General features: G+C 41.7%; 1 protein-coding gene across 3 annotated transcripts in view; it reads left to right on the top strand.

Annotated features, from left to right (window-relative positions):
- DIP2B (DIP2 acetate--CoA ligase B (putative)) overlaps positions 1-9,382 on the top strand; it is a 228,858-nt gene extending 219,476 nt beyond the window's left edge. For all 3 annotated transcript variants that reach the window (XM_055395797.2, XM_055395794.2, XM_055395796.2), the window contains 3 exons: positions 494-671; positions 3,387-3,510; positions 5,266-9,382. In XM_055395797.2, the coding sequence (XP_055251772.1) occupies positions 494-671; positions 3,387-3,510; positions 5,266-5,518 (555 nt within the window). In that variant the 3' untranslated portion in view covers positions 5,519-9,382. The remainder of the gene's footprint in view (positions 1-493; positions 672-3,386; positions 3,511-5,265) is intronic.
- Positions 9,383-17,134: the final 7,752 nt, after the last annotated feature.

The following is a 17,134-nucleotide window of genomic DNA, read 5'->3' as shown; positions in this document are numbered from 1 at the left end:
ACAGACTGTATTGTCATGTCATGTATGTCAAGATTGACGGGGGTGATGTTTATAAAGTACTGTTCTGCTGCTGCTGCTGCTGCTAAGTCACTTCAGTCGTGTCCGACTCTGTGTGACCCCATAGACGGCAGCCCACCAGGCTCCCCCGTCCCTGGGATTCTCCAGGCAAGAACACTGGAGTGGGTTGCCATTTCCTTCTCCAATGTGTGAAAGTGAAGTCGCTCAGTCATGTCTGACTCGTAGCGACCCCATGGACTGCAGCCTACCAGGGTCCTCCGTCCATGGGATTTTCTAGGCAAGAGTACTGGAGTGGCTTGCCATTGCCTTCTCCGAAAGTACTGTTCAGCACATGGTAAATTCAGTACCTGGCAGCTGCTTTCATTGTTGTAACTTTTTGGTTATTATAAAAATGAGGTTAAGAAAACCAACATAATCTGTCCTAAGTGAACTGAATTGATTCTGGCAAAATGTGACCAGTGCCCTTTTCTTGTAGATTTGGGTGAATAGTCCCCATACAGCCAGCGGCTACTATACCATCTATGACAGTGAGACTTTGCAAGCTGACCACTTCAACACCCGCCTCAGCTTTGGGGATGCTGCCCAGACCCTCTGGGCTCGGACAGGATACCTGGGTTTTGTCCGCCGGACGGAGCTCACAGCAGCCACTGGAGGTACCTTCACTGGCTCTTCCCCCTTGTCCTGCTGTGCATTTCAAATGCCCCTAGCACAGGCTGGCCTTCTGCAACCTGCCTTTGCATTGTGGAGTATGTGTGTTGAATTATTCCTCCTCTGCAACTCTAGAACCCACTCGTGACTTTATATTCCTTTACAGTAAGACTTTGTCCTGTGAAAAGGACCCAGCAAGTAAACGCCTGGGCCTTGTGTCAGCATCAGGATAGCTGAGCCTCAGGACAGTTCGGCCAGCAGTCGTAGAGACATGCCTGGTGATGGGTGAACGCCTGTGGCAGGATAAGGCCTCTCAGCAGCCTTGTGGGGCTGCCTGCATCCCCCAGCAGGCTCCTGGGACAGGTGTTCCATCTGTAGTTCCTCTGTTCCTAAGCCCTGCGAGCAGGAGTCAGTGTGGAGGAGCTGACCTGCTAAGCACTCTGGCCGTTGGTGGCTCACAAGACTGCTTGGCAGGGCTCTGGGGTAAGCAGCCCCCAGTCACTGTCTACCTGGTAAGGAGGCCTGGCTTCAACCTTCCTGCCACCATTAATGGCCATTTAAAAATACCCTACACTGCGTGCATCATACACATCAAGAACTGATGCATCACTCACTGGACTGAACAGCTGGAATGGAGCCAAATCATTTCTTCTTCGCCTCTTACATCTGCTCCCTGCTGGCCGCCTCTGCAGTCACTCTATATTTCATGGGGAAGCGGACTCAGGCATGCTGGAGGCAGGGGAAGCACGCCTCGCTGGGTGTCCTGGTTTTGAAGCCTGTCTCTGCTATTTGCTGTGTGACCTTGAGCAGTCACTCAATTTCTCAGTTTCCTACCTGGGAAGTGGGAGTGATGACATTTCCTGTCTTGTAGATATGATGTGAGATTAAATTACATGATGCCTTCAGGTGTCTGGAACACTACTTGGCACACGGAAAGCACTCCCTAGTTATTAGCTACTGTGTTTCTGTTGTTTTTATCACTGTAATCATCAGCTTATCTTATGTGACTGGCCTTCCTTACCTTCCTCTCTCCAACAGCTTCTAGCACTTTGTTTTGCTAAATGTTTCAGAAATATTCCTATTCCTGTAAATACATCATTCTGTTGTTACTACTGTTTAATTGCTCAGTCATGTCTGACTTTTTGCTACCCCAACCCCATGGTCTGTAGCCTTCCAGGCTCCTCTGTCCATGAGATTTCCTGGGCAAGAATACTGGAGTGAGTTGCCGTTGCGTTGCCTTCTTTAGGGGATCTTCCTGACCCAGGGATCAAACCTGCTTTTTGGCAGCCGAATTCTTCACTACTGAGCCACCTGGAGAGCCCAAAACATTTTGTAGACCTAGCTAAATCATTCTCTTTATGTGTAGACATAAACCATGTAGCCTTGTGTGTACAGTGTGTGCATAAAATCTTAAAAAAGAGTGAAATTTCTGCCACATCCTGCTGGATTAGAAGCCTATTAATAACCAGAACTAGTCTCTCCATGGATTCCTTAAAGACATCTAGAAACAATGACCATACGTTCCTTTCTTTTCCATCTCAGATCCTCCCCTCTCCTTCTTTCCCCACCCATCATCTGGCTAATTCCTGTTCATCCTTAAAAGCTCAGGTGGTTTTAGCATTTCCTTCTCTGAACCTGTGAGCTGAGCTTGGGGGCGGTTGGGGGAGGGGAGGGTGATGTCCTCTGTCCCCTTGCCCCTCATCCACACTGGTTACTGGGTTTACCACGTTCCATCTGATGTCCGCCCATGGGACACCCATGGTGTGTGTTCCCCCCACTAGACGGCAAGTATTAGAGCAGGTGCTATATTTTGTCATCTTTACTCACCACACTGAGCACAGTTCCTGGCACATGGTAGTAATAATAACAGGAGCTAATATTCTTCCAAATCACTGTGGACAATGACTGTGGCCAAGAAATTAAAAGATTCTTGCTCCTTGGAAGAAAAGCTCTGACAAACCTAGACAACGTATTTAAAAGCAGAAATAACACTTCGCCGACAAATGTCTGTCTAGTCAGTGCTATGATTTTTCCAGTAATCATGTACAGATGTGAGAGTTGGACCATAAAGAAGACTGAGCACTGAAGAATTGATGCTTTAGAATTGTGGTGCTGGAGAAGGCTCTTGAGAGTTCCTTGGACAGCAAGGAGATCAACCCAGTCAGTCCTCAAGGAAATCAACCCTGAATATTTTTTGGAGGGACTGATGCTGAAGCTCAAATACTTTGGCTATCTGATGGGAAGAGCTGACTCATTGGAAAAGACCCTGGTGCTGGGAAAGATTGAAGGCGGGAGAAGGGGGCAACAGACGATGAGATGGTTGGATGGTATCATTGATTCAATGGCCAGGAGTTTGAGCAAACTCCTGGGGATAGTGAAGGATAGGGAAACCTGGCATGCTGCAGTTTATGGGATTGCAGAGAGTCAGACATGACTTAGCAACTGAACAACAGTAAATACTCTTCAGCACTTACAATGAACCAAGCATCGTACTAACTCCCTTTGGTGAATTTAATCCTCATAGCAGCCATTTATTGTTACCCCTGTTTCACGGAGGGGAAGCAGGATCAGAGACTTAAGTTAATGGCTGCAGGTTACACAGCTGGTGAGTGGTGGCACCAGGTGATGTGGTGGCAGTCTGAACACTGGGCTCTTAACTCCAGTGATGTATCTCACTCAATACATCTGATATACTAAGTTTCTCTTTCTTGCCCCATCAGAGCGTCATGATGCCTTATATGTGGTGGGCGCTCTGGACGAGACCCTGGAGCTGCGAGGCCTGCGTTACCACCCCATCGACATTGAGACCTCAGTGTCTCGGGTCCACAGGAGCATTGCCGAATGGTAAGTCCTCTGCACAGAGTAGGTCTCTCCTCAGCTTCAGTAAGTTAAAGTTGATCTTTAGTCAGTCTACTGTACCAGAGACACCTACAGATGTGGAACTCCAGGGGAGCAAGCTGTGGAGACAGGCTCCGTGCACCCACTCTGGGGCCGAGTCCTTTTAATGACAGGATCTTACCACTGGAAGTGACCTAACTGATCATCCACCTCTAGAAAGTTGGTGGGGCTAATGGGAAGAACCATGACTTTTGGGTCAAAAGACCCATCTGGAAGACCCAGCGCTGCCACGGTGGCTGCTTTCCTCATCTAAAAATACCTCCTCTGTTCATTCCTGATCATGAGCAGGATCAAGTGAGAGTGTGCTTCGTACTCTATCTCGTACTCAGCAGATGAGAAGGATTATCATTATCTGGTCCAGGTTCCCTGTCTGGGCAGGAATTCCCGCTTCATTATCCCTGATAGAGAACCATCCAACCTCATGCTGACTAAAAATTTCTTAAAACTGAAATTCTGTAATTTTTAACTGTTGGCTTTCATCCTGGATTCTTAACAATACAGAATCCACCCAGTTTCTTTTTATTCATATTTTAGTTGGTGTGTCCTTCCTCAGGTTTTTTTTTTTAATTCATGCAAAGTAGCCACAGTTCTTTTAGTGGTTTGTTCGTGCTTTCCAGACGCTTCTTTGTCTTGCTTTTGTCAGTCTCTCCTCAGACCTGAACAAGGAAGTATAAGAAGAGTGCAGAAAAGTTGGATGCCATTTACCCCCTAATTTTAAGCATTTGACTTTTAATGCAACCAAATATTGTGTACATTTTTCTTAATGATTGGAATCTATTTTTAAAGCAGCTCAACACTGCACAACACAAGTCAGTTCATACCTTCTAACGCAGCAATCCCTCTGAACGTAAGGTGACTTTGTGCCTTATGGCACGACAGGAGAGACACTTGAGTGGGGCACTGAGCTCAAAGAGGCCAGCCGACTCCCTTCCTGTTTGGTGTTGGATTGTAGATAATAATCTCAGTCAAAGCTGTTATGTTGCAAATATCAAGAATTCTCTTCAAAACAACTTTTAAGCAAAAGAGAGGTCATAGAAAGAACAACTGGTTGGTTATCTCAGAGGCTCCTAGAAGTCTCTAAGTGAAGTCGCTCAGTTGTTTCGGACTCTTTGCGATCCCATGGACTGTAGCCTATTAGGCTCCTCCATCCATGGGATTTTCCAGGCAAGAGTACTGGAGTGAGTTGCTATTTCCTTCTCCAGGAGATCTTCCCAACCCAGGGATCAAACCCGGGTCTCCCGCATTTCAGGCAGATGCTTTACTGTCTGAGCCACCAGGGAAGCCTCTAAACAGCTCTGAAATCTCAAGAAAGGTAGAAACAGGGATGGAAAGGCCATCAGGGACCACCGTCTTCTCGCGCTCTCTAGAGCCGTCTGGGCATCTACTCCGTTCTTTCCCTCCTCCCTGAAAGCCATTCTCTGTATGTCTCTGCACACCCACTGCATCAGAACCTTCCAGCCCACACATCCTCAGCTCATCTGACCAGCTAACAATTTTCAGTCCCACTTCCAAACGCCCAAGAGATTTTAAATGGTTTAACCAATCAGTTGTTATCATAGGGCCGAGGCCATTCATTCCACGTGTGACTCAGAGCCTTCTGGTTGGGTCCGAGTGAGAAGGCAGTTCTCGGGGCAGTGAGGGTAAGTCTCAGGCAGACACTGTAAAAGGTGCCACATTAACTGAGCGTCCCTGAAATTGCAGTGCCGTGTTCACGTGGACCAACTTGCTCGTGGTCGTCGTGGAACTGTGTGGCTCTGAACAGGAGGCGCTGGATCTGGTTCCTTTAGTGACAAACGTGGTCCTGGAGGAGCATTACCTCATCGTGGGCGTGGTGGTTGTGGTAGACCCAGGCGTCATCCCCATCAACTCCAGAGGAGAGAAGCAGAGGATGCACCTCCGTGACAGCTTCCTCGCCGACCAGCTGGACCCCATCTATGTGGCGTACAACATGTGACCAGCCTTGTGGGATTGCAGGGACCGTCCTACAAAACCATGGGAACCAGAGACCTGTGACTGATGTGAAATAAGCTGAGATGGCTACATTATATCCTTCATCTCATCCTGTGGGATCCTACCATCACAGGACACGCAGGAGAGGGGAATTCTGTGGTGGCAAATGAAAAAAATGTTAACAGTCTGTTAGTCATGAGCTTTGACATAGCGTGAACAGCACGTTACTAAAGCAATTACATGCATGTTGCATTTTTTTCATCTGTTGTATATACTTGTATTTTTATCTAATGCTGTTTTAGAATTTTGTAAGGGAGTTTAATGAATTCACATGAAGGGGATAGTTTGAGTTACACAGTCCCCCGCTCTGTACTGTATTTTGCCATTTTACCATAGTTAGACACTCTGCGGGTTTTGTTAACATGGAACTACTCGGCTTACTTTCAGTTGACCCATAAGCAAATCAGATAACCCACTGATTATGAGAATTACTTTATATATATAATTCTTGACTGTAAAACATTTTGACCAGTGTTTTAAACATGTAAATAGGAATACACATAATTCAGCTAAAAAACGTAAGAATTGGCTTGTACAGTTGTAACAACTAAAGTAGAAACATTGCTGCTCTGAGAGAGAATCTCGGTATTCTCTGGGTGCAGTGTAATTGATAGATGACTAAAAAGTGCAAATTGTTTGCAGGTTTTGCTGCACATTGTACTATGTCTGTTGGCTGGTATATTTTATAAACTGAAGCTGCCTATATTTGTTTTTTAGGCTTGCATTCCCAGAATCAGCTTAAGCTTTTAAGAATTCAGCCTGTTTTTACAAACTGAAAAATCTCAGTTGAAAAATCAAAATGTTAGGAAAAGCGAAGATTCATTAGATCCCACCCAATTCTAAGGAACCATAATAACTCACTCTGGCCCCCAGTGTTGAAACAGTCTTTCACATATAAAGTGACGACACAAGAATTTAGAATTTCCTCTTTTCCAGGCCCGTTGTATACTGTGTCTGCAGTTACACATATAGCTTCTCTTTTCTGAGAACTGAAGAGCATCCTCTATGCTTCCAGTTCATGAGGGCAGGGATTTAAGAACAAGAGTGATAGGCTGGGAAAGCAGTGGGATCGACAGTCACGCGAAGGCATTAAGGCCTCGTAACTAACTCCACGTCTCAAAATTGACCAATTTGGGTTGCCAAAACAGCCAGGCTTATGCTGAAATAGGGGAAGTCTAATGTATGCAAGAAACCCTTTTGAAATAACTGTGGTGCCCAGGCCAAGCAGATAGAGCCTGGGACTGAGTGTGGCCTCTGGCTCGGTTTCCTTTCTTTGGTCTGATACTTCATGTATTTGAATATAGTTGAATTTTATTATTTTTTTTCTTACAGAAATATTTTTAAAAATTAAAAAAACTCAAAAGTGAACAGAGTTAACTTGTTAAATCAGAATGGTTCTCTTTGACCCACTCTGATCTATTGTGTAAATATTTATTTAGACTATTTTAATAATACATATTATTTACCCCACTGTAACATCATGTAAACTAAATATGTTTTTAAACAATTTTTAAGACTTGTAATTACCCTGAAAATAAGGTTTATAATGAAAAGACCAGACCCTTTGCCACAGCAGCACTCCTAGGGGCTGCCCTTACACAGGCTTATGACTCAGAGCCACTTTATTGACTTCCTTTTACATAATCCTCTTTTCCTCCAAACTCATTCTCCACAGAGGGAAGACCTTGACATTTTCCAGTTCCAGATCTCTTTTCAGCATTTTGGATGACGTTCTATTATACAGGATGGGAGAGGTTCTAGGATATACAGGAAAAAAGCACTTGCATTGGGGTTAGACGTCCCAGTGACTAGCAATGGTTTGGTCTGCAGAGAAACAGCCTGCTTATTTGGAAAGTAATTTTCTTAAAAAGAGTTTTTAATGAGTCACTAATCAAAGCAAGGGATCCTGAGGATCCCCTGTCTCCGTGATCCACAAGTTCTAAGAAAAAGATATAAAAGACAGAGTCTGTCCTATGGGTTGCTTTCAGAATTCTTACTGCACAAGGTAGGGTGTCTGCTAGAAATAAAATGTGAGCCATATCTGTCATTTAAAAATTTCTAGTAACCACATTTTAAAAAGTAAAAAGAAACAGGTGAAATTGATTTTAATATATTATTAGCACAATATATCAAAAGTACTATCATTTCAACGTGGGATCAATATAAAAATTTATTAATGAGAGATTTTACATTTTTTTTCATATTATATCTTTGAAATCTAGTGTGTATTAAACACATCTGAATTCAAGACTAGCCGTATTTCAAGTTCTCAGTAGCCACGTGTGGCTATTGGCTACCATACTGGACAGTGTGGATCTATACTCATTCCTTCAAATGAAATATTCCGTTAATCTCACAGTATGCCCAATTCCTGGTCTTTTAGGGGCTGATTATCTAGTTTGGTAGTTCCTCAGGCCTCTGATTTATTGTTATCTTTTTGCTTTCTGCCCTATGGCCGCTTTATCTTTTGCCTATCCCCCAAAGCCAGAATAAGCTAGTGGGGGAAAGAAAACTAAGATGTGTCTTTGGGGAAAAGTTTCCTCTGGAAGGGGAAGAGAGTCTAGTTGTTAATTAAGATGTGTTTGTGGGATCATCTGCAGATCCAGTGCCTAGTCTGTTGCAGACTTGGTAAGAAAACTGTCTTGATGACACAGTGCTCTTAGCCTTTCCATGTTAAAGCAGAACCTTTATGGTAGAACTGGCTCTTAAGACAGGCCCCAAAGGCCATTATTGATAGAAACAGCGTTGCCAAAACTTGGGAACACATTCTGTCTAGCTTTTCATGCCTGTGTTGGGGGAGGGAGGGGTGACCTAAATGAATAGCAAGCCCTCATTTCAAATAAGAGAGAACCTATTCATCTGAAAGTTTTTGAACCTCTCTGCCTCTCAGCAAAAGTATGGAGGGTAGATCAGGGAGGGGCTGCCTCAGGACAAATACCATCTCCTGCACTAGTGAGACCCTGGGGATGACCAGCATGCTAATAATAGGCATCAGTGAAGCCACACTCATTTCCTTCCTGCCTCTTAAAGGGCCCCTATCTCCCTTGTACCTGGTCCTCCTGAAGTGCTGCCTCAGGCTGTTTAGGGACCATCGCCTGTCTATTGGTCATTTGAGCCTCTTAATGTTAGTCCCTGGGCAATGCTTGCTTAATGCTTTTGTTGAATCAACAGAGGGCCGGAGGCCTTAGTTTTGTTGTTGTTGTTGTTAAGGTCTCTGCCCCAGGCATGGTGCTCAATATCTTGGCCAAATAAATTACTTTCCGTGAATATCCAGGAATCTTTAGACTAAAGCAATGAGGAGTTATCACCTCACCCTCAAACTCCAACATGATCTATGCCTTAGAGTTGTTTTTGTTGTCTGCTTTCCTGTAAAAGCAAGAGTATTTGGAGCAAGCTGCAGTACTCCAAATACACAATAGGCCTTTTCTTTACCATTCATACAACATTTCTGGTTTAGGTATATGTAGATGGGCCATGTTTTTTGTCCAGAGGAAGAGAGTGTAAAGATATAAGAATAATTTTTTAGTCCTAAATGCTGTTTTGTTTATTTTTTGTCAAGATATTTACCAGTGTCAGATTCAAATTATAGTACTGTGTAATTATGTATAAAGTTTTTTTTTTATTTATTTGAAATTAGACTAGATATACATTTTTAAATTTAACATCTGGCTGGACAGTGTTCTATTAACTCATTGAATGTGTTTCCTTTGTCTTGTGTTAATAAATATTGATGCCTGATTGTGTTTAATGCTTCACATGTTGGGAAAGCTGATAAATTGGAATTAATAAAATTTTATTTTAACTTGGATAGTAAGACCCAAAGATGGCTGGAGAGGTCTTAGGAAAATGAACACAGAGATCCAGAGTTACAGCAGATCAGTTCTATAAAAGGAGGCCAGATTGAGGAACAGTAGAGTCATTTTGAAAATAAATAAGCCTTTTGTCTGGAACAATTATAGCTTAGTTTTCCTCCTACCCATGTGGTATTTGGTAGTGTTAAACTTTCGAGCATACATGTTAATTTTTTTTAAATCTGTAATTGATGTGGGTTTCAGCTTTTCATTTTTAAAAAAACTTTTATTTATTTTTGGCTGTGCTGGGTCTTCGTTGCTGAGAGCATTCTTTCTCTAGTTGCGGCAGTTGGGGGCTACTCTTCATTGTGGTGTGTAGGCTTCTCAGTGCAGTGGCTCTCTTGTTGCAGAACACGGGCTCTAGGCACATGGGCTCCGTAGTTGTGGCGCACGGGCTTAGTTGCCCTGTGGCATGTGGAATCTTCCCAGACCAGGGATCAAACCCATGCCCCCTGCATTGGCATACAGATTCTTAACCACTGAACCACCAGGGAAGTCCTGGGTTGCAGCTTTTCTAAGGTGAGACTTCATTTGTGCTACCATTTCCTGGTTTCAAGAAACTTGATAGGAGTTTTTATCAAACTGTGCACATTCTCCAACACTGAAACTGGTCTTGGAATTATAGTTCAAGTTATTCAGGCAGCTGAGAACCTTTTAAATTTAACACACATTGATTGAGTGCCTAACTCACTAGACAGAAGTCACTGTCATCACATCTGAAACTAGAGCGAGAGAAACAGCAGGACAGCTCTGGCCCAGAACTATGTATTGGGAGACGTTCTTTTAAAAGTGGTCATTGAAGTCGTGGAAATGGATGATGGTGCCAAGAAAGATCATATAGAGTGAGACAAGACTTAATAATGGAGTCATAGAGAACATGAGCCTTTAAAGGCTGAAGGAAGAAGAATCTACAAAAGGGAGAAGGAATTGCTGGAGAGATAGGGTCAAAACCAGGAAGGAGGAAATCGTAGGAAGAGTTTCAAAGGGGAGGAAGTGCTCAACAGTGCCAAAGTTCTGTGGAAAATGCCATTGGAATTGGATGGGTACTGCATTAAATCTGTAGATTGCCTTGGGTAATATGATCATTTTAACAGTATTAACTCCTCCAATCCAAGAACATAGTCTATGTTTCCATCTGTGGCAGCTTCAGTTTCTTTCTACAGTGTCTTACCATTTTCAGAGTATAGGACTTTTGCCTCACTTGTTGCTTAGTCACTAAGTCATGTATGACTCTGGGATCCTTCTGGGAGCCTGCCAGGCTCTTCTGTCCATGGGGTTTCCCAGGCAAGAATACTGGAGTGGATTACCATTTCCTTCTCCAGGGAATCTTCCCAATCCAGGGTTCAAACCTGCGTCTCCTGCATTACAGGCAGATTCTTTACTACTGAGTTGCCAAGGAAGACTTTTGCCGCCTTAGATAGATTTATTCTTAGGTATTTTATTGTTTTTGATGCTATGGTAAATGGGATTGTTTCCTATTTGCAGATGACATGATACTATACGTAGAAAATCCTAAAGATGTTACCAGAATACTACTGGACCTCATTAATGAATTTGGTAACGCTGTAAGATACAAAATGAATGCACAGAAATCTGTTGCCTTTCTATACACCAGCAATGAAGTAGCAGAAAGAGAAATTAAAGATTTCTTTAACAGATTATCTATTACAAACCTACAGTAAAATATATTTAATGGTGATACTTCAGAAGCACTACCATGCAGGTCAAGACTATGATGAGGATACTTATTATCTATCGTTTTTATTCAGCATTGTACTTGAGTTTATAGCTAGCATAATTAGGGGGAAAGAAATGAGCTATATGAATTGGATACTAAGGAAGAAAAACATAAATATTTGCAGACAATATAATAGTCTATGTAGAAAATACAAGAGAATGTACACATTTTTTAAAATATTTATTTATTTGGCTGTACTAGGTCTTAATTACAGTATGTGGGACCTAGTTCCTTGACCAGGCATCGAATCCAGGCTGAGTCTTCGCCACTGAAACACCAGAGAAGTCCCGAGAATGTGTTAATACAAATTTAAACAAATAGGAATTTAGCAAGATTGCTGAATACAAGATGAGCATAAAAAATCAGTATCATGAGTCTGATAATGGTGGAGTTACCATGGTCAGATTAACCACCCCCACCCAAAGATAGAAATAACTACTTTTGAAAAAGGAGAAAAGAAAAATGAAGTGCAATAGGTGATATTTGTGTGTTTGTGACTTTTTGTTTGAGGACATCCCCATAACTCCAAATAGCTTAAGTAGTAAAGAGCCACAATCTATTGGCTTATGGTGTAAAAGGACAGTTCCAGGTTGGCAGAGCAGCCAGAGAGAAGGTAGATGAAAAATCTATGAAGCGAGAGACCCCCAGAAGATATGTCTGCAAACCTGCATATAGAATCTGTCAAAATCTTTGATTAATGGCTAAACAAAATTATATGGAGAAAAATCCGGAGTTCCTGGTGAAATAAAACATCAGCTAGAAGCTGAAAGAGTTGAGCAGAAATAATAGCCATTGTCCATGACTGAAAAAGAAAGAGATTGGAAATTAAGCCCTCTCAAATCAACTGCCTTCTGGAATAAAAATCACTCTGTAAATGAATATAATCCATCCCAATAATAAAACTACTAGAAATCTGAAGAAACAAAAATATGACTCATACTTAAGGAAAAAGAAAATCAGTCAATAGATAGCAACTGCAAGTTCACTTTACTGAGATGGTGCGATTAGTAGTCAACAGCATCAAATCAGCCATTGTTTATATATATAAATAATATATATGAACATTATATGTTTATATGCACACAATGGATAAACAGAGAATCTAGCAGAGAAATAGAAACTACATTAAAAAATGGAAATTCCAGAACTGAAAAGTACAGTATGGAAATGAAAAATTGGGGAACTTAATGACCTTAACAACATATTGAAGCTGGTATAATAAACAATAAGTGACCTTGAAGATTGATTAATAGATTATCAACCTGAAGAACAAAGACAAAAAAAGATTGAAGAAAAAAGTAAGAGAAAGCTTTAGAGTCATTTGGCATTCCAGGTAGGAAAGAGAATGGGACGCATGAAAAATATGTGCAGACATAGAGACAAAAGCTCACTAAATTTGAAAAGACATAAATTTACAGACTGAGGAAATTCCAGGAACCGTGGGTGACATATAGAAAACCACTCTTAGGCATGATCAAGGGAAAACCGTTAAACTTCAATAAAGCAAAAGTCTTAAAGTAGCCAAGGGAAAGTGACCCATTACATACAGGAGAACAATGATAATAGCCAACTTCTCATTAGAAATAATGGAAACGAGGAGAACACAGAATGATTTATTTAAAGTGCTGGAAGAGAAAAAAGGTATCAGTTCTGTGCCTTGTCAGATCTTTCAAACATGACGGTGAAGCTCAATCTGATAAAGATCATCTATGAAAAAAACTGATTATATCACACTTATAGTGAAAAACTGGAGGGTTTCTCCCTGAGGTTGGGAACTAGACAAGAAAGTCTGTTCTCACTATTTCAATTCAACATTGAATAAAAGGCAATTAGGCAAGAAAAATGTAAGTTATCCAGATTGAACAGGAAAAATTAAGGCTATCTCTAGTCTCAGATGAAATGACTTGTATAAGTGAAACTCTATAAAGAATACACACATGCAAACTACTCAAGTTCAACACGGTTGCAGAATGCAAGATCAACAAAAAATCTGTATTTTTAATTAATTAGCCATGAACATTCCAAAAAATGAAATTTAAAACCCAATTCTATTTAAAATAGTATCAAAAAGAATAAATACTTAATTCTAATCAAAGTGCAAAGTTGTATACTAAAAACTACAAAATCGTTGATAGAAACTAAAGAAGACCTACACACATGGAAAGTTGTCCCGTTCATGGATTGGAAGATTTAATAGTAGTAGTATAGCAATATCCTCCAAATTGATCTACAGATTCAACATAGTATCAAAATCCTAGCTGACTATTTTGCCAAAATGAATAGACTAATCCTAAAATTCATCTGGAAATATAAAGGATTCAGTAGTCAAAACAATCTTGGAAAAGAATAATGAAGTTGGAGTACTAACATGCCCATATTTCAAAACCTACAAAGCTATAATAAAGAGAGTGTGATTCTAGCAGAAGGAGAAACCTGTCAGTCAGTGGAATAGAACTCAAAGTCCAGAAATGGGAAAGTGAAATGGCTCCCAATTTAGCCAAGTTAATAAATTAATAACACTATTAACATTTCATCTTATGAGGAAATGGTGGAGATATCACCAGAGGTAGTGGTCTTTGTTTAAACTCTTTTTAATTCACCAGTTTGGTCCCTGCAGAAATTCATGGATCCTGGAGGATGGCAGTACATTACTGCAAGCTCAGCTGAAGAGTAGACCCAATTATAGCTGTTGTATCTTTGTTAGATCAGATTAATATGGTCTCAGTACATAGTATGTAGCCATTGATTTGACAAATGTGTCTTTTTGTATTCCAGTCAAGAAAGAGAATCAATTAGTTCTCAAGGAAAATATTTTGTAACTAAATGTGATGGATATTAACTAGACTTACTGTGGTGATCATTTTGCAATATATACATAGATTGAATCATTACATTGTACATCTAAAAACTAATATGTTAATTATATCTCAGTTAAAAATGTTAAAGAATCAGAAGCAGTTCACATAGAAAGGACAGGAACATACATTTATAGTTTTGCCCCAGAATTATATTACATGACATCACTCTGATCAGACAGAACAAGAAGTGGTTAGTACCCTGAAGGTCTTGGTAAGCTGCAAGCAATCCAGAGGATAGGAAATAAACTCTCTGAAGATTCAGAGGTCTAGTGAGTGGTCAGGGGCATGCTGACATAATCCCCTAAGATGGAAAAAACAAATCACTGCATCTTGCATCCCTTTTCTCAAAGGAAGCACAATCTTTGGTAAGCTTCTTTGGGTTCTGCAGACAGCACATTTCATGCCTAGAAATACTGCTCTGGACAATAACCAGGTGACAAGTAAGGCTTGGAATCATATGATCCTTCCTGTGGATCCCTTGGTGGTGGAGATGACAGTTGTGCGAAAAGAAGCAGTGGTATGTTTATGGCAAGACCCAGTGGGAGAATCAAATGCAAGCTATTGAATATTTTGAGCAAGGATACGCCAGCTGTAGCAGAGAATCTTAAGCCTTTTGAAAACAGCCTCTGGTGTGCTACTGGGCCATGATGGACACAGAAAACTTGACCAGGAGACACCAAATGACGATGCATCTGGAACTGTCCACCACTGACTGGATTCTGTCAAATGTACCAAGTCATAAAGTCAGATGAGCCTAACATAAAGATGTCATAAGACAGAAATACTACAGCTGGGATCAAGCTTAAGCAGAATCAGAGGACACAAGCAAAATGTGTGCAGAGGTAACCCAGAAGCTCCTGTTACCTACTGCAGTTACACCAGTGTTTTCCACTCAGCTCATATCTGTGGCCATAGTGGAGCATAGGGGTGGCTCCTGCTGAAGCAGGTGGAAAAAGCCCATTTGGCTTATGAGTCAATTACAGCCATTCTGAGGGGTAACTTTTTTTTGGGGGGGGGCCCTAGGGGATGGGATGGGGAATACCTCTGTTAAGTTATGCCCCACTAGGAACATGTCCATTCTAACTTTCCTGGCATAGCTTTCGGAGCTTTTTCTTTTTCTTGGAGCCACTGTTCTTGTTGGCTGAGTGGCTCCTTGAGGGGTAACTTTGAAAGGCAGTTGCAAGGAAAATCTTCTCAACGGGCAGATATTAACATGGGATCATCCATCCATCTTGTGTGGAAGGAGAAGTGGTTCAAAATGAGAATATATATGAATTCATGGACTGTGGCAAATGGCCTGGCCAGTTGGTTAGTATGTTAAAAGGAAAAAGACTAGATGTTTGGCTGCGGCAAGATCTGGGGCAGAAGTATATAGATGGATATAGAGGAGGGAAGACAGAGTATGAAGATCTTTGCTTCATATGTCAATGCCCATGAAAAAGAATTCACCTTGGCAGAGACACTTAACCTCCAAATAGACAGAATGACATGGCTGGCTGACGTTGGCCACATACTGACCGTCTCAGCATTAGCACAATAAGCATGTGAATTGAATCAGTACACTGGCAAAGATGGAGGGTGTGAAAAGGCCCAGTATCATGGACTCCCACTTACCAAGACTGATTTGTCTGCTGCTGTCTGTGAATCTTTAAGTAAATACTGACAGAGACCAACACTAAGCTTCCAAGGTGGCGATATTTACCTGGGATACTAATTGACTGGTTAATAGTAAGTCAGCCACACTGGGCTGCTTCCAGCCCTCAAGGGCTAGTGACTGGATCTTATGTTAATAGACTTACTTTTTCTGGATACTTCTGGGACTTGCCTGGTGATCCAGTGATTAAGAATCCGCCTCCCAGTGCAGGGGACATGGGTTCAATCCCTGGTCTAAGATCCCACTATGATCTAAGATCCCACATGCCACAGGGCAACTAAGCCTGTGGCACTGCAACAAGAGAAGCCCACCCAGGCCACATCTAGAGAAAGCCCGCATGCCACAGCAAAGACCCAGAGCAGCCAAAATTAACCCCCCCGAAAAAAATAGACTCTCCTACCCTCAGAGCCTTACTCAGCCTCACTACCTGTGGGCTTATGAAGGTGCATGATACTTGCAGGCTGCTCTGACCAACATAAAGAAGGTTCCTCCAGGAAGCTGTTGTAAGTTGTCTTGCTGCCACCCTGGAATCATAATCTTGAAGGTAAATAATTTGATTACTTATAAACTCCACCTAACAGTAACCAGTATTTGTTCACTGTAGGATTTTACTTGGAACCAGCTAGGAGGCTACTGCAATTGACAATGGAAGAGGTAATGATACTGCACTAGTGGTGAGGTACAGAGAAAGGGAGGAGGTCACAGGAAATAGTTTCTCCTATGTCTAGGTATATTTATTACGTGTACTTGGTCTAGAAATAATAGCAACCGAAGTAAGCTACTTTAAATAGAAAAGCTGTATTCATTACAAGGACAAAGAAGAGGCTCATGGTACCTAAGGGCTGAGGCAAGCAGCAGGTTCTAGAACTGGGACCTAGAAAGCCACTGGGTAGCTCTCTTGGCTCATGGGCTGTTTGCAGATGGAAGAGACTCATTATAAAGCTCCTAAGCTTTAGGTTCATTTACCTAGAGGGAGACTAATTTTCGTGCAAAGATAAGTTTCCATAGGGGAGACTGATGGCCCAGCTTGGGTCAGGTGCCCACTGTGGGTAAGATATGGATGCCTGACAAATTCTGGTACAAAGGAGGAGGAATGGACGGACACCGCTACTCCAAGGGTCTCACAGATTAGTTCTGCGAGTTCAAGCATATTAACATGAAGTAGGAAAGTTTCAGAGCTAAGTTATATGTGACAACCCTGTTTTAAGAGTGTTAGTTGAAACAAGTATAGCTGTAGTTCATATAATTACTGTAGGCATTTAGAACTTATACTTGGGTAGGTTTTCCTGTGAGTTTAGACTTGAGTATTGAAAAAGGACAAAACAAAAAGAGAAACAAGTCTATTATTAGACCACAAAGCCTACATTTTCTAGTTTTAAATAAATTCTTCCTTTTGAGAGGTGACCTGTTCCAGATACTGTTGCACAGCTCTCAAGTCCTCTTCTTCAGCTCAATCCTT

This window comes from Moschus berezovskii, chromosome 6 (assembly GCF_049115385.1).
Source record: "Moschus berezovskii isolate FMDL1 chromosome 6, NW_MosBer_1.0, whole genome shotgun sequence".
Taxonomy (NCBI): domain Eukaryota; kingdom Metazoa; phylum Chordata; class Mammalia; order Artiodactyla; family Moschidae; genus Moschus; species Moschus berezovskii.
This window is presented reverse-complemented; position numbering and strand designations above follow the sequence as displayed.